Genomic DNA, 20,453 nt, shown 5'->3' with positions numbered 1-20,453 from the left:
TGACTCCGGGCTGATACTAAGGACGAAAACCCAATATCAATGTGCCCGACCTGAGCTTTGAATTCGTAATCTCAGAGCGGTCTCGCACTGTGCGCGCAATATAACTACGTCTCCGGGGCAGTACTCTATCACCCCTTACACAAATAGTAAAACATTTTTCGCATTCCAGGTTCTATCGTAGGAGATGGTGATGATAAACTAAGCGACGATCAAATCGCAGCGAGCCTTATTCCGCCCAAACAATCCGGTGTGGACTCCAACGTACAGGGAATCGAAGATGATCTCTCAGTAAGCTTGATTCCAGTAGAAAATGGTGCTGCCGCCCGCATAGGCGATCTAAGCAATGACGGGAACTCGGAAGATTATCTCAGAGCAAGCTACATACCAATCAAAAATGGTGCTGCCGACCGCATAGGCGACCTAAGCAATGACGGGAACTCAGACTCCAACGTACAGGGAATCGAAGATGATCTCAGAGCAAGCTACATTCCAATCAAAAATGGTGCTGCCGACCTCATAGCCGACCTAAGCAATGATGGGAACTCAGACTCCAACGTACAGGGAATCGAAGATGATCTCTCAGTAAGCTTAATTCCAGTAGAAAATGGTGCTGCCGACCTCATAGCCGACCTAAGCAATGACGGGAACTCAGACTCCAACGTACAGGGAATCGAAGATGATCTCAGAGCAAGCTACATTCCAATCAAAAATGGTGCTGCCGACCTCATAGCCGACCTAAGCAATGATGGGAACTCAGACTCCAACGTACAGGGAATCGAAGATGATCTCTCAGTAAGCTTAATTCCAGTAGAAAATGGTGCTGCCGACCTCATAGCCGACCTAAGCAATGACGGGAACTCAGACTCCAACGTACAGGGAATCGAAGATGATCTCTCAGTAAGCTTGATTCCAGTAGAAAATGGTGCTGCCGACCGCATAGGCGACCTAAGCAATGACGGGAACTCGGAAGATTATCTCAGAGCAAGCTACATACCAATCAAAAATGGTGCTGCCGACCGCATAGGCGACCTAAGCAATGACGGGAACTCAGACTCCAACGTACAGGGAATCGAAGATGATCTCAGAGCAAGCTACATTCCAATCAAAAATGGTGCTGCCGGCCGCATAGGCGAACTTAGCGACCCCAAAAGTCACCACTGATGACAACGTCAGCCTGTAAGTTAAGGTGTTAACATCAGAGCGTAACTATATTAAATGACTATTCATTATTATGTTAACTGTTTACTTTGTTAAATTCATTTTGTGTTTTATTTTTGAAATAGATTTTTGAAGCATTTATTCGATTTCTTACTATTTTCCCTTTGTTGCGTGGCGTTCGTTTTCAAGATGTCTCGATTTTCGTGTGATATTTTATGAAACACAATAATTTTTTGTAAACTCTATGAAAAATTATCAAAACTTACATATAATTCAATGTCGAGCGTGCTAACTAAGTATGTTGCGATTGTAAAAACAATGCGCAGTGGATTCGCGCAATTCGTATATAATAAGACTATACATTTGCAAAATAACAAATTATACTTAAATATCTTTATTTCATGACTATAGAGGCGATAGCCTAGTTGGGTGTGGAACGGACTGCCAAGACGAATGTCCGCAGGTTCAAATCCCAAGGGCACACACCTCTGACTTTTCTAAAAAATCATGTGTGTATTCTTTGTGAATTTATCGTTCACTTTAACGGTGAAGGAAAACATCGTGAGGAAACCTGCACATCTGAGAAGTTCTCTATAGGAATTTCGAAGGTGTGTGAAGTCTACCAATCCGCACTAGGCTAGCGTGGTGGGCTAAGGCCTAATCCCTCTCAGTAGTAGAGGAGGCCCGTGCTCAGCAGTGGGCAAGTATATAATACAGGGCTGATATTATTATTATAATTATACTTGTCGGCTTAGTGTCGATCCCAATCATAGGAGCCGTCTGCATGGTCCGACAAACGGCGACGGGTTCGCGAAGCCCTCATGATGTACTGGCGCCGAGGCCCGACGTGTTATCGCCGAATCTCAGCCGACCGGTGGTCAGTATCCCCCCAGCAAACAATTGACAACATTTAATTTTTTCAACATACTCAAATGTTAATATTTTACGAAACTAGATCTAAAACTATGAGATCCATATTTTTTTCTTTTTGTTTTATTTTAAAACGACGTAAGCGTCAAATGACGTCATATATACGGCCCACGTAGGCGTAATAGCCTTTGCTTTGCAGTAAAAAAGTGAAGTGATAGTTTGTTTCCTCTTTCTCTCTTTGAAAGTGACAGTTGTGACGTATCTATTGTAACCAATGACTAAATATAAAGAGGACAGGCCTCAAAAGTTAGCTATATGAATAAGTTATATTTATGTTAGGGAAATCGACGCAGAATTGTCAATATATATGTCTATCTCTTTTACTCAAAGCTTATTTGGAACGCAAGAAACAAAGACAAAAATAATTGCTTTCTTCGAATATGGCACTATTTCGTTTACTTCAACACACTGGGACCGCCTTGCGGCAGAAACGCCATTTATTGCAGCCTAGTCAGCAAGTACATATAGTGTCAGACGATGTAAACAAATCTTCATAAATATTGAATTTAAAGTAATATAATCATATTCTCAATTGTTTAGTTTGTTTATTAGTGTATTTGTTAAGTTTCGAAAGTGACTCAGTGTTGTGTGAAAGGATGCAAATCGAATTCACGCAGAAAAGACCCCGAAATATCTTTTCATAGGTTAGTTACTGTTTTTACCGAAAATTAGTAAATATCTTTCTATATTTACTTTTTAGATGTGTTTTTATCAATTAAAATTATATGTGGATCTTGTTTGATAAGCTTTGAACCCTTTTAGGCGTGATTTATACCCATTAAAATCATTATGTTTGTTTACACACGAGCTTAGGGATGGGTGGATTTGTTTAGAAATTATTGATATCGATATTTTAACAGACGCCCGTTTATCAGTTACGGATTTTGTCTTTGAAAGAATGTTAGAGCACACATCAATATTGTATTGTCCAGAACGACAAACTAAGTGAAATTAGAATGTTTTTTTAGATTACCAAAAAATTTAAAACCAAGGCAAAATGAATTGAGAATATTGAGCGACGTGATTGGAATCCTACACCAAATACATATATTCGTTCTTTACATTTTGAGAAGAAATGCATAAACCACACGTTTAATTAACGCGAGTAAAAGATAACTGTTTTCCAACAATATTCCCGATAAGTAAAATAGTAATGATTATTACTTCACCTAATAGTAATATTACTTTAATATATTGCTATGAATAAAATTAGAATTGTTACATAAAAGAATAGATAAACATAAAAGAAACAACATAAAGATGAAATGTAAGATATACTTATTTTTACAATTGGCGGTCTTATGTTTCGAGCAACCTTTGCATGCACTGAAATAGATACATAATCATATTGTTGTTATTGCAAATAATTATTATAATTGATTATCTTAACCACCATCTTTACGCTCATTGATTTTAGTTTGCTGAAACGTAGTTATGTTTCTCGATCAAAGAGCCTAATAATAAAATAAAATAAAACCAACCAAATAATTGCTGGCTACACTATCTTATTCCATTTATCATGTATTTAAGTAAATATCTTAATCTGTAACTTAAATTTTTAGCAAGGAATAGTGCAACATACAAATATAGATCAAACACAACTGGATGTTTGTCACAACAGGTACTGCTTTGTTTAACAATTGTTACTTATAAATCAGTTTCAGTTTGTTTGTTTATATTATGGTTTGTTATATTTATATTATAGTAGAACCTTACCCCTTTCGTATTTGATCTTTTTTAGGCTTGTTTGTCTCTCTTTTAATTTTTCGATGTCGATACAAAATTTCGGTACTAGCATATCACTATTGTAAGGGGCGGAGTCGGCGCCATTTTATGCATTAAATGTGCCGCATGTCACGTGACCATATCACTCATCCTCTATACTCTTTTATCATTCATTGTAACATTGATATTTGACATTGACTAATGACGGTGTCTTAGTTTTTTAAATAATAGTTAGGTGGACCAAAAAACTACTTCATTTAACCGTATGTATGACGTCATGAAGCATTTAACAGTTTAATTTTTTTTCTTCGAAATAAAGTATTAAAAAAAATACATAATCGAACGCAGAACAGAAAAATTAAGAAACGGTATTTTTGTTTAGGCACGTTTAGACGGCCCTACGCTCACAGTTCAGTGCGTATACCTCTTGGTTGGAAATACACATTGAGGTTTAAAAGGGCCTGTGAACATTTCCTCTTCTTTTCCTCTCAGCCTATCCTATAGAAAGTTCCCATCCTTCTAGTTCCTTCACTCTTTCTTCCTCCGTTTCGTAACTGCGAAGGCGCCTACACACAAAAAAAGAAATAGATCAATTTTGATGCGATTTTATTTACGTTCGAAAGCCGATGCGATCGTGATGGTTGCTAAGCTATTATTACGAAGATCTATTCAAGCGGTTAAAGATCATCAGCTCATTTACTATTTTCACAAATCCGATTCATTTCAACTTTGGTGTACTGTTGGTTCAGTGGTATTTATAAGACATGACAGTTTGTTGTTAATACTACTGCATCAAGTAGTCTGCATCATACCCAACTCCTCAGCAACATTCAGCAGATATGAGGTGTTTGGGCTAATGGGAAATGTCAATGAGTAGGTGTGTGTATTTGTATTGAGATTTAGTTTAGTAATTAAAGAGTTTGAAATATAAATTAGGTTACAAGATTAAACAGTCCCCGACACAAAATAAACCTTTAAAATGTAAAAAATAAAATGTGAAAAACCGCTAAAATAGTATTTAAAGGATTTTCCTGACGCGAGAACGTTTGGATCAAAATATTTTTTATTTTATTTTTTACTATTTACATGTTTGTGTCGAGGTTTATTTGACTTAACATATAATGTCTCAGGATGTCGACTGAGGGATGATCTCTCGTCTCTTGAGTCACTTTGCAGTGAAAGTGACCCAAAAAAATATAACGGACTTCTCGACGATAACGCAGTGATGTATCCAAAAACAAATATGGCGCAATTGCTTCATTACAATTCAAGAACTTTATAAAATAAAGAGACATTTGTACCAACAACGATACCAAGACTCATTTATATATAATTAGCTTAGTATTATAATTAATACAATGATGCTTATTATATTTTTTCCTAACAAAGTTTTCCTCGTTTGATATTGGTACACGTGCGAAGTTTGGAGGATTGCAAATAATGCATAAGTATAAAAGACGCGGCAACAGTCGAGGGATCATTCAAGTCGTCGACAAGAAAACAAGCAACATGAACCGCCTGGTACTCTTGTTCGCGCTGGTAAGTCATCTTTATAATATTTAAACGTTTTTGAGTTACTAATTGAAAAATATTGTTTTATGCCTATGCGCATAAAATTTTGGTTTGGCCTCTATAACCGTTTGCAGACCAAAAACTAAGTTAATGAAGATTAGGTATTGAAAATATATACCTTGTGTACTATATATCTATTCAGCAATATATAGTAAGTAGTCCAAAAATATAGTAAAATACTACATATTATAATACCGTTGGTAACCCTAACACAGACCCTCCCTCGCTCCCTGAAGACACACTTGTGCCACTATGACGGGTTGCACACCTTGTGTACGGCGGTCGCTATCTCGCCAAACACAAACATCCTACAACTTTTGCCGCTAAGCTACATTGTGCAGACTTTGTTGTGTTCGGGTATGAAGGACATTAGCCAGTGTAATTAATTACTAATAATAATTTGATCGAACATTCTTAAAATAATGAAATACAAAATTTGCAGGTCGCCGTCGCCTATGCCGCACCTGTCTCGGATGTGGTTGATCAAAGTGGGGGTAAGTAGTCTTGTGTATAATGCATCAGCACTGAATTAATTGTCCTACTGCTGGATCTGAGCCACTACTACTGAGGGTTCGGCCATGGTCCACGCTAGTATGACTGTAGATTATCGAAATATTAGCGATTATTCTCAGATAGGTATTATGTTTTATTTCGACGTTAAAGTTAAATTCAAAGTCAGGAGTGCCTTGGAGATTTTCGGACTTGCAACAACCAAAATTAGCACAATATACCTTCATCCCCCAACGGGTTGGCAGAGGTGGTAACCGTGTACCCTCTTGTCGCCATGTGTGTTCTGTTTCATGGTAGGAGGCACCACTCCATGCCCATTATCGTCATATCAGGCACAAATTTCTACTAAGCTGATACTAAGGAGGAAAACCCAATATTACTTTACCCGACCGGGCTTCGAATTCGAAACCACAGAGCGGTCTCGTACTGCGCACGCAATACAACTACGCGACCGGGGCAATATCTCTATATCCTTTTGCACAAATAGTAAAACATCTTTCGCATTCCAGATCCTGTCATAGGACCTGAAGACCGTAGGCGAATCAACGATGGAATCTCTGTGAGCTTCAATCCAAGGGGAGAATCCGCCGCACGCGACCTAAGCAATAACGGGAAGTCAGACTCCAAGGATCAGGGAAACGAAGATGATCTCCCAGTAAGCTTGATTCCAGTAGAAAATGGTGCTGCCGCCCGCATAGGCGATCTAAGCAATGACGGGAACTCAGACTCCAACGTTCAGGGAAACGGAGATGATCTCTCAGTAAGCTTGATTCCAGTACAAAATGGTGCTGCCGCCCGCATAGGCGAACTTAGCGACCCCAAAAGTCACCACTGATGACAACGTCAGCCTGTAATTTAAGGTGTTAACATTAAAGCGTAACTGTATTAAATGGTTTTTCATTGTTTCTGTTTATATTGTTAAATTCATTTTTTGTTTAACTTTTTGAAATAGATTTTTAGGAATAATTTGATTCTTAATTTTTCCCATTTGTTGATTACTCCAGCATGTTGTTTCAAGATGTCTCCTAGCTGGCTAAGAGAACCTTATCGTGTGATATTTCATGAAACGCAATAAATTTCACTAAACTCTATGAAAATGTATCAAAACTTACATATAATTCAATGTCGAGCATGCTAAGTATGTTGCGATTGTAAAAACGATGCGCAGTGATTCGCGCAATTCGAACATATATCAAGACATATTTAAAATTGCAAATAGGGGACCGGCCTATGCTTAATTTTGTACATTATTCTATATGTAATGGTTAATAATACGAAAAAGAAGCACTATTGCGAAAACTGCATAAAAATTGTTTAAAAAATTATCGATTAATTCATATTTAATATATTGTAACGTGCAGAAGTGGGCGCGATGTGGGGATATCGCTTCATCTCTTTCTTTCGCACGCGTCGTAATTTCCGATGACGTCACATGTAGGTATTTTGTCTCTTTTCTGTTTCTTGTTATAACTTACTTATAACTTGTTGATTTTTTACCGGATTTTAATAATTCTTTCTGTATTATAATTTATATTGTGTAAATATTTGATAATAATAAAGTATAAAAATGAGTTCGGTACCCTATTATACTTAAATATCTTGATTTCATGACTAGCAAATACATTAATCAGTTATAGTTGCCACTGCGGTCGCACGTATTGCACTCCGCGCTTCATTGTGATGTTGTATTCTCATTTTACGCGTTGTAAATTAATACAATAGATTATCGTCGCGCCACAACTTCACTTGAGGTAGGTCTCTCATATGTGAGAGTCCGCCTGGGTATGTAACACTGTGATGTTTATTTCTGCCGCTAAGCATCAGTGTAGTCACTGTTGTATTCCGGTTTGAAGGAAATTGTAGCCAGTGTAACTACTGGAAATAATGAGACAACATCTCACGTCTCAGGATGGCGAGCGCAGTTATATACCAAACAATACTTTGTATTTCAAGGTGTTGGATGGTGTTTGTTCGTCTCGACATTTACAGGAATAAAAAAAACAAATAAAAGTAACTCTTGTTAACGGGAGATCTTATGTGTTATAATGAACGACACCCTAACGTCTCAACAATACCCATAGTTTCAACCAGAATCAAATACGTCGAGTTATGCAAACGTGACGTCATCGACGTGTTTTTCCAAGAAAGATCCAGCGGTAGTAATAGATTCTCTCGATGGAAAACATTAATAACTAGTAAGTAACTAAGTGTTCGTGAGTATAATACTGACTGAAACTATGATGTTGCCTCTGCAACGAATTCTCTTAGAGGAGTAGTAGTGGATTTAGTGCGCGTAAATTAAAAATTAAAATTACTTTTTATTAATTTATTTTGTTCGAAACTTACACTTTTTTATTTTACATCTACGGCTCAAGTAACTTATTGTAAAGTGTTATTTCCAAGTAGATAAGTATGTAGTTTCATTTAGTAACGCCATGTCAAATTGACCCTGTGTGAGCACCATTTGTTCATAGAATAAACCAGACCAAATACCAGCTCGTGTCATTACATCTAGCCATAAATTAATGGCAAACATTTTGTACCGCCACAGACTATATTATAGTACCTGTAATAAATAGTCCAGTTTCCTTTCGGAAAATTCCGCCCTTGAACACCGCTACTGAGGTAATTTCACGTTTGCTCGCAAAGCAACTTTATAGATCACCCGCCCCGGCTTCGCACGGGTGCAATGCTGATACTAAATACACTACAGAAAAACTGTGAACGTTGTATATAAAACATAGCGGCCCGCTCTGGCTTCGCACGGGTATAACATAACAAAATAACAGTATTTCTCCACTATTTAATGGATGTTATTATACATATAAACCTACCTCTTGAATCACTCTATCTATTAAAAAAACGCATCAAAATCCGTTGCGTAGTTTTAAAGATTTAAGCATACATAGGGACAGAGAAAGCGACTCTGTTTTATACTATGTAGTGACTACGCGTGTTGAAACAGAAAGTATTGTGTATTATAAAGAATAATTCTTGTTTGTATTACATGGTTGTTCAATATTGATACAACTGGTAAGTGGAAAGTAAGGTCACAAAGATGGCGTGTGAAATTGTTATATTTAGCTAACAGACGCATATATCCTATCGTGGCGAGTTTATAGATTGCACACTGCACACGGAGGTAGAATAAATTTGATATCCACTCGGATAGGGTACAGTACAATGTTCCAACTCGCCATAGTTGCCTACGTAATGTGTAGCGTTCCGAGATCAGCCTGTATATCCGGTTTCAACAGGCTAGTATAATTGTGTCGACTGAGAGGTAATCATCTCTTGTCAGTCGATATTCTATTGGACGCCACTACACTTACCATCAGGTGCCTACTGCTCCTGACGGTAACTTTTCCAAGTCAGTATAAAAAAATACACGATTGTTGCCTAATATTGATCATCTACGAAGGGCAAGCAACATAAACTCTGAATATCAATAAAGTTTCTATAATGTTATACTTATACCCCCTTATTCATAGACGTTTTTTATCTAACGTCCGAGTAAGGCTGTGATAACAAGTCTGTTTCTCAGTGCTGACGGCATGGCAGTCTTCGCAGTGCGTAGACGTAGGGCCGTTGTGATTGGCTAATATTGAAATACAACAATAATAACCAATCACAACGGCCCTATGTCTATTTCTCAGTACCGTTGGGCACTGAGAAACAGGCTTGTTATCACAGCTTTACTCCGTCCTTAGATAAAAAACGTTTATGAATAAGCGGGAGTTTCTATTATTAGTTATCTAAGTAGCTATATCTTACCATAAACATTTTTCATTGATGCTCCGCTGCTATTGGGTCATAGCGTGATGCTTTACAATCTGTAGTGGTACAATTAGTGCATACACCGCCATCTCGTGAACATCACTGGAACCGCAAGATGAATATTGACAATTGGGAAATAATGCTCAATAATCACACTAGATGGCGCTAGACGATACTAATTTGCGATAGTAGGATTTGCGTGACACGCAACATATATACCACTTCCGACTTGGGCATTGTCGAAGTGACTGGTCAGGTAACATCTGCCTGACTGGACACCTTTCCCTCCCATAGAGGAACGCAACCATCTGATCCTCTACATCAGTGACTATCCATACGTCACTACAGGGTAAAATTTTCCAAAAGGGAATCCGATGCAACATTATATAAAAAGAACTAAAATACTAATAATATACATGAACGCGGTCTACAAATCGTTATATTATTAGATTATTATATTAATTACGAAAGGGAAGCGGGCAGGAATCGGGTAACACAGACCCTTTGCCACTAGGGCTTGTATCAAAATTTGTTGGAGGCTCTTCAGTGCAGTGCGAATTCTTTGGCACCCCGCTTAGTGTAATATAGGTATACCACGAGTGGAACCCGAAACTCGGAAGCCTTTGCTTGAACGTGCTTATTTCTTGAACTATTAAATCGATTTTGTATTTTTTACTTATAGAAAGATACATAACTCATAAATGCCAGGGTGCGTTGGGATAAAATCGGACGCTTTTTTAACGTGTTAAACATTATTTTTTTACAAGAATTAGCTACATTTTTATTTAAATAAAAAAACAATTCTTTAAATATAACAGTAAATGTTTTATAAGGTTTTAAAAAATTACAATACTTTTAGAAATGTGTGAGAAAGAGAGGTCTTACACAGGTATCATTCGGCCTATAACGAGCTTCTCAGCGATAAGACAGTGGTGTATCCAAAAATAAATAAGGCACAATTGCTTCAATACAATACAAGAATTTTATAGAACAAAGAGACATTTGTACCAACAATGAAATGATGTTTTATTCATATTATACAAAATTATTTGCTTTGTTTTACTAATACAATAATGCGTATTTAATCTTTTTAATTGCTTAGAAAGTATTCCACGTTTGATATTGATACAAGTGAAAAGTTTGGCAATTTGCAAATAAGGAATAAATATAAAAACGCGGCAACAGTCGAGGGATCATTCAAGTCGACAAGAAAACAAGCAAAATGAACCGCCTGGTACTCCTGTTCGCGCTGGTAAGTCATCTTTATAATTTTAAACGTTGTTGAGTAACTAATTGGAACATATTGTTTTATTATCATGCGCATTCAATTTCAGTTTCGCCTCTGTAGTCATTTACAGACCAAAAACTAAGCTAAGTTTAGCATAGCTCGCATAGTTGACAAATTTACTTATTATATATATAGTTGAAATAGTTTGTAGCAATCTGGGTTCGGCCTGTGTATATTCAAATACAAAGGCAAAGTGTCCCCACTGTACCTGCAAAAAATAAGAAAGTGATATTTGTTATCTATATTTTATTTTTAAAAGAATTTGTAAGATTGACGCGATCGGATACACACTATCCCATCAGTCAAAAGTTAATGTAAATTAGGCGTTGAAAATCATATATTACGCGGACTTAAAATATAGTTAAATACTATATATTATAGTACCGTTGGTAACCCTAACACAGACCGCTCCCTGAAGACACACTCGTGCCACTATGGCGGGTTACACACCTTGTGTACGGCGGTCGCTATCTCGCCAAACACAAAAATCCTACAACTTTTGCCGCTAAGCTACATTGTGCAGACACTATTGTGTTCGGGCAGAGCATTAACCAGTGTAATTAATTACTACTGATAATTTGATCGAACATTTGTAAAATAATTAAATATATAATTTGCAGGTCGCCGTCGCCTATGCCGCATTTGGTAAATCGGATGTGGTTGATCTTAATTCGGGTGAGTAGCCTTATGTATAATGCATCAGCACTGTATTAATTGTCCCTCTGCTGGATCCGAGCCACTACTGAGGGTTCGGCCATGGTCCACGCCAGTATGACTGTAGATTATCGAAATATTTGCGAATATTCTCAGATGGGTATTATGTTTTCTTTCGCCGTTAAAGTTCATTTAATTGGAAGTCAAGGGTCTCTTAAAATGTTCGGATTTCCAACAACCAAAGCTAGCACAATATACGGTTTCCCGAAGAGGTAGGCAGAGGTGCCACACGTTTACCTTCTTGTCGCCATGTGTGTTCCGTCTCAAGGTAGGGGGCACCACTGTCGCCATACCAGGCACAAACTTGACTCCGGGCTGATATTAAGGAGAAAAACCCAATATCAATTTGCCTGTTCCTGGCTTCGAACCCGAATCCTCGGAGCGGTTTCGTACTATGCACGCAATAAACTACGCCTCCAGGGCAATACTCCCGCCTCTTATACAAATAATAAAACATTTTTCGCATTCCAGATTCTGCCGTAGCATATGGTGACCATCCGCTTAGCGAAGATCAAATCTCAGTGAGTTTGATTCCCAAGAAAGATTCCGTCGTCAATGACCAAGGCAATGACGGGAACTCAGTCTCCAACGTTCAGGGAATCGAAGATGATCTCTCAGCAAGCTACATTCCGAGAGAAAATGGTGCTGCCGACCTCATAGCCGACCTAAGCAATGACGGGAACTCAGACTCCAACGTACAGGGATCCGAAGATGATCTCTCAGTAAGCTTGATTCCAGTAGAAAATGGTGCTGCCGACCTCATAGCCGACCTAAGCAATGACGGGAACTCAGACTCCAACGTACAGGGAATCGAAGACGATCTCTCAGTAAGCTTGATTCCAGTAGAAAATGGTGCTGCCGCCCGCATAGGCGAACTTAGCGACCCCAAAAGTCACCATTGATAACGTCAGCCTGTAAGTTACGGTGATAACATCAGAGCGTAACTGTATTTAATGGCTTTTCATTATTATATTTACTTTGTTAATTTAATTTTTTGTTTATATTTTAAAATATATTTTTAAGGATTTATTTGAATTTTCATTATTTCCCTTTGTCACCGTCGGCAGAATGTTTCAAGATGTCTCGATTCTCGTGTGATATTTTATGAAAGAAAATTTCAGTAAACTCTATGAATTTTAATCAAAATTTACATATTTAGCGGCATATAGGTGGACACCGCTGTAGAAGAACAGATGGTTGCGTTCCTCTATGGAAGGGGAAGATTCCCAGTCAGGCAGATGTTGCTTGTGACCGGCCGCGGCCCCTCCGACGATTCCTAAGGTAAAAGAAGAAAGAAAACGATCTATTAGTTACAGTTGCAACATAAACACAATGTACCTTAATTACAAATAATAATTAAAAATCGCTGGTCGCTGCTGTGAGCGGTGGGTAATCACTCAGCATAATGTGATGTGGTGCGAACCACAACACAACGCTGTTTTTCAAGTCACCTTAAGTTACATATCAACGGACGTTCAACTAGCTACTTAACAAGAATAATAAAATATATATTAGAAAAAAAGGTATTTAAAGTGTGCGAAATGAGCCTCATCAACGGAGCTGTCGATTGCACGCACTCAACCACGCATATTAGTTGCGTCAGGCAAGCTGTCGCAGGCGCACGACTCACATGTACGTGTCATAGACATAATACTTATTAAATAAATATTATAAGAAAAATATCCACTTATAGTAAGTATATCGATAAACTATAAACAATGCGCCGTCGTAAAGTTAACGAAGAAGTTATGGGAAACCACGGCATGAAGGATGTAGTCTCATCACATGGAACAGTGATTATTCGTTGCTAGTTGCTTGGAGGCAGTGGCGGCCGTAAACGACGCAAGGCCCCAGGCGAAAGCAAAGAAACAGACGCGAGGCCCCGGGCAGAGTAAAAAACGTTCCCCTGTTTTAACAGTTTCGTCGGTAAGAACGTAAAGGTCCTGCGAGGCACCGCGCGAGGCCTCCGTAAGCGCGAGGACACGGGTGGTTGCCCGGTTCGCCTCCCCCAAAGGCCGCCTCTGCTTGGAGGTTGAACTAGCCTTATCTACGCAAAGGTCATAATACATGTGTAATTATAATACCTATTTTCGTTTTTTGTTCATTTAATAAATGTAATTTAAATGTATCTTTTGTTTTCATGGATCTAATATATAGTTGCAGTAAAATATTCCAGCCGGGACAGTCCGCGAACTTGAAACATCTCTAAAGGCAGCAGTTTTATGTTAAGGCGTCAAGAGTGGATAAGATGTCGAACGAGCATCTGTAGTGGTCATGTGTCCAACTTAACTTATTGTACAGGTATGCCGGCTATTATAGCAGCGATAGCCTAGTTGGGTGTGGAACGAGCTGGCAAGACGAAAGTCCGCAGGTTCAAATCCGAAGGGCACACACTTCTGACTTTTCTAAAATGATGTGTGTATTCTTTGTGAAGTTATCGTTCGCTTTAACGGTGAAGGAAAACATTGTGAGGAAACCGGCACATCTGAGAAGTTCTCTATAGGAATTTCGAAGGTGTGTGAAGTCTACCAACCCGCACTAGGCCAGCGTGGTGGACTAAGGCCTAATCCCTCTCAGTAGTAGAGGAGGCCCGTGTTCAACAGTGGGCAAGTATATAATACAGGGCTGATATTATAAACTGTCTACCAGTCTCTTTCTCAAGGTAATACTAAGAAAATCCCGTACAAAACCCTCAATCTGTAAAAACAAGTTGGAGGTGATATATATGTTGCGCGTCACGCAAATTTTGCCATCGCAAGTTAGTATCGTTTATCCCCATCTAGTGTGATTATTGAGCATTATTTCCTAATTGTCAATATTCATCTTGCAGTTCCAGTGTTAAAAAAATTAACGCTAACATTTTTATAAATAGTGACGAGGTGAGTTTTGTGGATACAACCAAATTTTTAGGTATCACACTGGACTGTAAACTTCAGTGGGGCCCTCATATATCTGTTCTAGCTAAAAAGCTGAGCGCCGCAGTTTTTGTAGTGGGCAGGATACGCCAACTGACATTGAGACAGCTAGATTGGTATAATTTGCTTACTTTCATAGTTTATTAAGTTATTTAATTTTACTATGGGGTGGTGCTGCTGACATTAATACCATATTTGTTCTACAAAAAAGAGCGATAAGATCTATTTATTCGCTGACCTCTAGATGTTTTCTGCGAGAAAAATTTAAAGAAGCAAATGTAATAACAGTAGCATGACAATTCATTTACGCTAACTTAGTGTATGTCCATAAAAATATAGAAAAAATCCAATAGTTAGCTATACCCATAATTTAAATACTTAAAACAAAAATAATTTAGTTAATCACAAAACAAGACTCCAAAAGATTAGCAAGTCTTTTAAAGGTTACTGTATATATTTTTATAACAAAGATTTCACTGAAATCAAGTCCTTAAATATGGATAAATTCCAAACAACTATTAGACGAAAGTTGTGTAATAAAGATTATTACAAAATCTCAGAATAAATAGATGATTTAATGCCTTGGATTAAGTTTGTATGTGTGATTTTTTTTTGAAATCCTGTCATTCGACCGAATATATGATTTTTTATTTTTCTTTATTCGGAATATCACTGTATGCGACTTGGGTATGAAATGCTCTCTGTCTGTACCTACCTGCAGCGGCGTCGTGTGACGGGTCGGCCACTTCCCTACAATATGGTTGAGGAGGCCGATGGCTGGCACATGCGTCATACTCCTGAACAGGTTGCTTGTGTGGACTGTTCTGCCCATTTTGCTTACTATTACTTATTGCTAGGGGTATATAAGTATATTTCATGATTCCTGAAAGGATTGTGCACTCATATAGAAATTTCCTTTATTACCTATTTACGAGCATAAAAATGAACTGCTCTAAACAGCAATAAAAAGATTTTTTTCTTTTTTCTGAGTATCATGTTATGTAGTTTATACCTTAAACTGATTTTGAAAAGAGCAACACCGAAGTTTCTTGCCCGTTCTCTGGTGAGAACTGCATGAACTCGTGGTAGAGTTAATATTGTCGGAATGTAAATCATATATAACATTTTACAGGTTTAAATAAATTATTTTATTTCATTTCAGTGATGTTGATGAGATGGCGGTGTATGCACTAATTGTACCACCACAGACTTTAGTACCTATACTATCGTGCCAAGCTCAAAAGAGGTATCTCAAAAAAAATCTTAATTTTCATGTTGTCAGATAGCTTAAAGAAATACCCATCCAATGAACTTACCTAAATAACTGTATCTTGTTAAAAAAACCTTAAAAGAGTTTCTCTATCTCAGTTTTACATACAAAACTATATTTACAAAACTTTGATTATCCCGAAATAAGGTTTCCCTGACATACCGCTTTAACGCGGCAGTATATGTTATATCGTTCCTTTCAGAAAATGTCACCCTTCACCACTAGCCGCTGCTGTGGTATTTTCCCTTTTGCTCGCAAAGAAACTTTCTAGAACATTACACGTGTACAAACAGAAAGTATTGTGTATTATAACGAATAATTCACGTTTCACATATAACGTGGTTGTTCAATATTGATACAACTGGTTAATGAAAGTAAGGTTACAAAAATGGCACGTATTTTATATTTCGCATTCTTAATAAAATAATGACCTACTTCCAATTTGTTAATTTGTGGCAGTCGTCGGAAGACTAATTTTTGTTTGCTACCTTTTCTTCTGAAGTTGTTATAAAATCGAGCTTATTAAAGATAGGTAAAAAATGAAACCTACAGCATGAAAAAAAGGGAAAAAAACTAAAAGGTCGCAAACAGAAATTGGTTGTTTGTCGATTCCCACAAATTGGCAATTTTGGAATGGGTCATTATTTTATTAAGAGTGCGATTTAGCTAACGTAGTTACGGACGTTTTTAGCCATTCGTGGTAGAGTTTATGGATTGCGCACTGCACACCGCGTTGTTTCGCTGGAGGTAGAATATATTTTATATCCGCCTGGATAGCAACCGTACACGAGGCGTTAAAACCTTTCATAATGGCCCACACAACACATACCGTATTTATCCACAAAGGCTTATGCTAAAGCGCAACCAGGGCACCTACTTTTCGCCAATTCCATGATTTGATAGGGGGTGAGCCTCATCGCCACATCGAGCACAGATTCCATACTCCGGGCTGATACTGAGCAGAAAAACCCTAATATCACTTTGCCCGACACGAGATTCGAACCCAGCACCTCAGAGCGCTGTTCTACCGCGCATGCAGTACACCGAGGCAAGCAGTAAGTCACGTTTACAGTAAAAATATAAATATATTCTTTGACGTCACGGACGGCAAACCAGCCTAAGCTGATTGCGTGTGTTTGTTTAGCAAAATAATATTGTACATAAATTTAACCATTTTTATTTACATTTCCCGTTTATTGATTAACAGCTCTTCACGTTACTATATGCAGTGAATTGGGTTAAAACTTGAACTTTATTTAAAATTATAACAGTGGACCTAATTCTACCCTAATCGGGAAAGAAAAATAATAAATAAATAACTATAAAAACTTGCAGTGTTCGTAAGTGCACGCACAAGATCCGATCGCTGTGCGTATCTTATGTTTACAATTACATTAACTCTGTAGTGGCGAGTAGGTAGACACCGCTGTAGAGGAATAGATGGTTGCGTTCCTCTATGGAAGGGGAAGATTATCAGGATTTCCAGCTGAACAGATTTTGTGCCTGACCGGGTGCGGTACCTTCGTCAGTTTCTAACGGAGGTGGTATATACGCCGCGCGTTGCGCATATTCTGATATCGCAAGTAAGTATCGTTTATCGCCATCTAGTGTAATTATTGAGCGTTATTTCTTCATTGTCATATACATCTCGCAGTTACAGCAACGTTGACGAGATGGCGGTGTATGCACTATTTTTACCGTCACACCAGAACTTATTTACTTATTAATAGACACACCAACGATTTATCATAGAAAAATACATATGCAAGATCCACAATATAAGGTATTTATTCTAGGTGACAAATCTTTACAGCTGTATACAATAATATTATAGCACACCTTCGCAAGACTATACGCACAACGCCATCTAGTGATGTTTCTTAAAACGTCTTAGTGCAATCGAATACTATGCCGTTAGTTAAATGTGGCGCCATCTTCTTGTCACCGGCAGATGGCGTTGAATGCAGTATATGTAATGCTGCGTACCACCGTAAGTTTGCCTAGAGGTACGTCAACGGCGTCATGTCGTCTAAGAGCCCTTACCTTTGAATTGTACTCCTTTTTGGTGCTCTGCTCATCAGCTCATTCGCTCATGCATTTTGATGTAATATTTGCACGGAGCATTCATGATACTCTTCAGGATTTAGTTTTTCATAAATGTATGCCTTTGGCGTCCATGACATCCCAACGGCCCGGTGGAAGATCAGTGCTAGTTTTTGTCAGTATATGCAAAGTTGAGACTTTTTTGACTAGGAAATAGGTTTCAGTGTTTTGTTTATGTAATTATTTTGTATTCTCGGTTTAAAATAAAACTATTTTATTGCGGTTTTTTATAATTATCTCCTGACGTTTTGAAGACTTTATAGCCATCATGGCAGCAATAATGATAAATGTTGCAAAGATGCGGAAACGGTATAAGTTATGGAACAAATATTATTTTTTTCCCTTCAAAAGTTCTAAATAATGTATTATAAAACAAAGAACCCAGCCATATCGCCAGCCACAGCTGATTGGCGGCAGAACTAGACATTGCGGTGGTACCTACACAGGCGTACTGTCACATATGAGAGACCTGTAAACTGTGAACTTTCTTAAAAATAAAGATGAAACCAATTAGAATAAATTCGTAATTAGTTAATATTGTATAAGCCAACACTATGATTTTTCTATTACCAATTCTTTGATTTTGTTAACAATAGACAAATTATTATTATAGACTCGATAGTCAATGATGTCATTTCTAAGTACTTCATATTATTTTATACACAATATCACGCATTTATCCCCAAAGGGGCATGCAGAGGCGCAACCAAGGCACCCACTTTTCGCCAAGTGTGTTCCGTCCCATGATGTGATAGGGGACGAGCCTACCGCCATATCGGGCACAAATTCCAGGCTCCAGGCTGATACTGAGCAGAAAAACTTGAATATCACTTAACCCAATCCAGGATTCGAACACAGGACCTCAGAGCGCTGTCGTACCGCGCATGCAGTACAACTACGCCACCGAGGAAGTCAAGCAATATAAACTCTGAATATCAATAAAGTTTCTATAATGTTATATAGTTTCAATTATCAGTTATCTAAGTAGCTATATCTTACCATAAACATTTTTCATTGATGCTCCGCTGCTATTGGGTCCTAGCGTGATGCTTTACACTGGCTACAATGCGGTGGTACCTACCCAGGCGTTGGACTCTTACTAATTCTCATGCATTTGGTTTATTCAAGCACTCCTTGCTTAACCAAAGTACAAATAAAATGTTATTTCACATGACTGTATGTGGATATTAGTTAGTTGCTCAATAGTTTTTTCTAATATTGAACTAAATTTTATTATTTTTAGCAGCGTAAAGGTAGTCAAAGCTGTAGAGGAACAGATGGTTGCGTTCCTCTATGGAAGGGAAAGATTTCCAGTCAGGCAGATGTTTGTGACCGGCCGCGGCCCCTCCGACGGTTCTTATTCGGAGGTGGTATATATGCAGCGCGTTGCGCAAATTATGCCATCGCAAACCAGTATCGTCTATCGCCATCTAGTGTGATTCCTGTGCGATCACTACGAGTGTATCAATACATCAATCATTGTGTAGTTCCGGTGATGTTGAAGAGATGGCGGTGTATGCACTAATTATACCGCCACATTATTTTTTATATTCTAACAGGTCCCAATATAACGTAGCATTTAAGTATGATATTAATATTTTATTTTAAGTGCCATGTCTATGATCGTATATTTACATTGTACCATGACATTGTAATGTTGTTATAGAAATTTAAATAATGTAATTATTACTTATTACTAACGTGACCAGTCGACGTCCCGTTTTGAACGGGACCGTCCCTTTTTTCGGTAATTTGTCCCGGTGTCCCCACGAAAAACTCGGGGACACAAAATTGTCCCGATTTTAGAAACCGTGCTAAAAATTTAAGAGCCGCCCAGGCTGCTACTTGACTCCAACGCCTACGAATCTATTCTTTAATAAATAAAATGTGGACATCTGAAAAAACTGAGTTACAGATTCCAGTTCTGAAAGCGATGTTGATAACTAAAGTCAATATAAAAAAAAACCAGCTGTAATAAAACAAATTTGTTCTTCAGAAAAATATAAATAAAAGTGATCATTTGTATCTTACATAATATTTTTAATTTATACCTAATTATCTAATAATCTAATCTTATCTTATTTTAATAACATAATGCGAAGTTTGTAAAAAGGTTTGGATGTTAGGACGTTTGTATGTTTGTCAGAAGTAAACGCAGAAACAGCTGAATGGATTTGTATAAAATTTTGTATTTAGATGAGATTTTGCTTCTTAATTTTATCTTTATAGTTACATATAACATCACGCATTTTATCCCCGAAGGGGTATGCAAAGGCGCAACTAGGGCACCCACTTTTCGCCAAGTATGTTCCGTCCCATGATGTGATAGGGGGCGAGCCTATCGCCATATCGGGCACAAATTCCAGACTCCGGGCTGATACTGAGCAGAAAAACCCAAATATCACTTTGCCCGACCCGGGATTCGAACCCAGGACCTCAGAGCGCTATTGTACCGGACGTGCAATACAACTACGCCACCGAGGCAGTCAAT

General features: G+C 38.0%; 1 protein-coding gene and 1 long non-coding RNA gene across 6 annotated transcripts in view; both read left to right on the top strand.

Annotated features, from left to right (window-relative positions):
* The window catches only part of LOC115447717, a 42,172-nt gene extending 35,387 nt beyond the window's left edge, over positions 1-6,785 (top strand). For 2 of the 5 annotated variants that reach the window (XM_030174916.2, XM_030174917.2), the window contains exon 3: positions 170-1,297. In XM_030174916.2, the coding sequence (XP_030030776.2) occupies positions 170-1,161 (992 nt within the window). In that variant the 3' untranslated portion in view covers positions 1,162-1,297. Of the gene's footprint in view, positions 1-169; positions 1,298-6,593 lie in introns of those variants that run through there. The other 3 variants (XM_037442535.1, XM_037442562.1, XM_037442506.1) reach the window with 3 other exon arrangements.
* Positions 6,786-11,574: 4,789 nt separating this feature from the next.
* On the top strand, positions 11,575-12,305 carry LOC115447724. The gene is made up of 2 exons (XR_005113006.1): positions 11,575-11,635; positions 12,146-12,305. It is a non-coding gene; the product is annotated as an uncharacterized LOC115447724 (long non-coding RNA).
* Positions 12,306-20,453: the final 8,148 nt, after the last annotated feature.

The sequence above is a fragment of the Manduca sexta genome, chromosome 1, assembly GCF_014839805.1.
Source record: "Manduca sexta isolate Smith_Timp_Sample1 chromosome 1, JHU_Msex_v1.0, whole genome shotgun sequence".
Classification (NCBI taxonomy): Eukaryota; Metazoa; Arthropoda; class Insecta; order Lepidoptera; family Sphingidae; genus Manduca; species Manduca sexta.
Note: the sequence above shows the minus strand (reverse complement) of the source record. Positions and strands in the feature narration are given on the sequence as shown.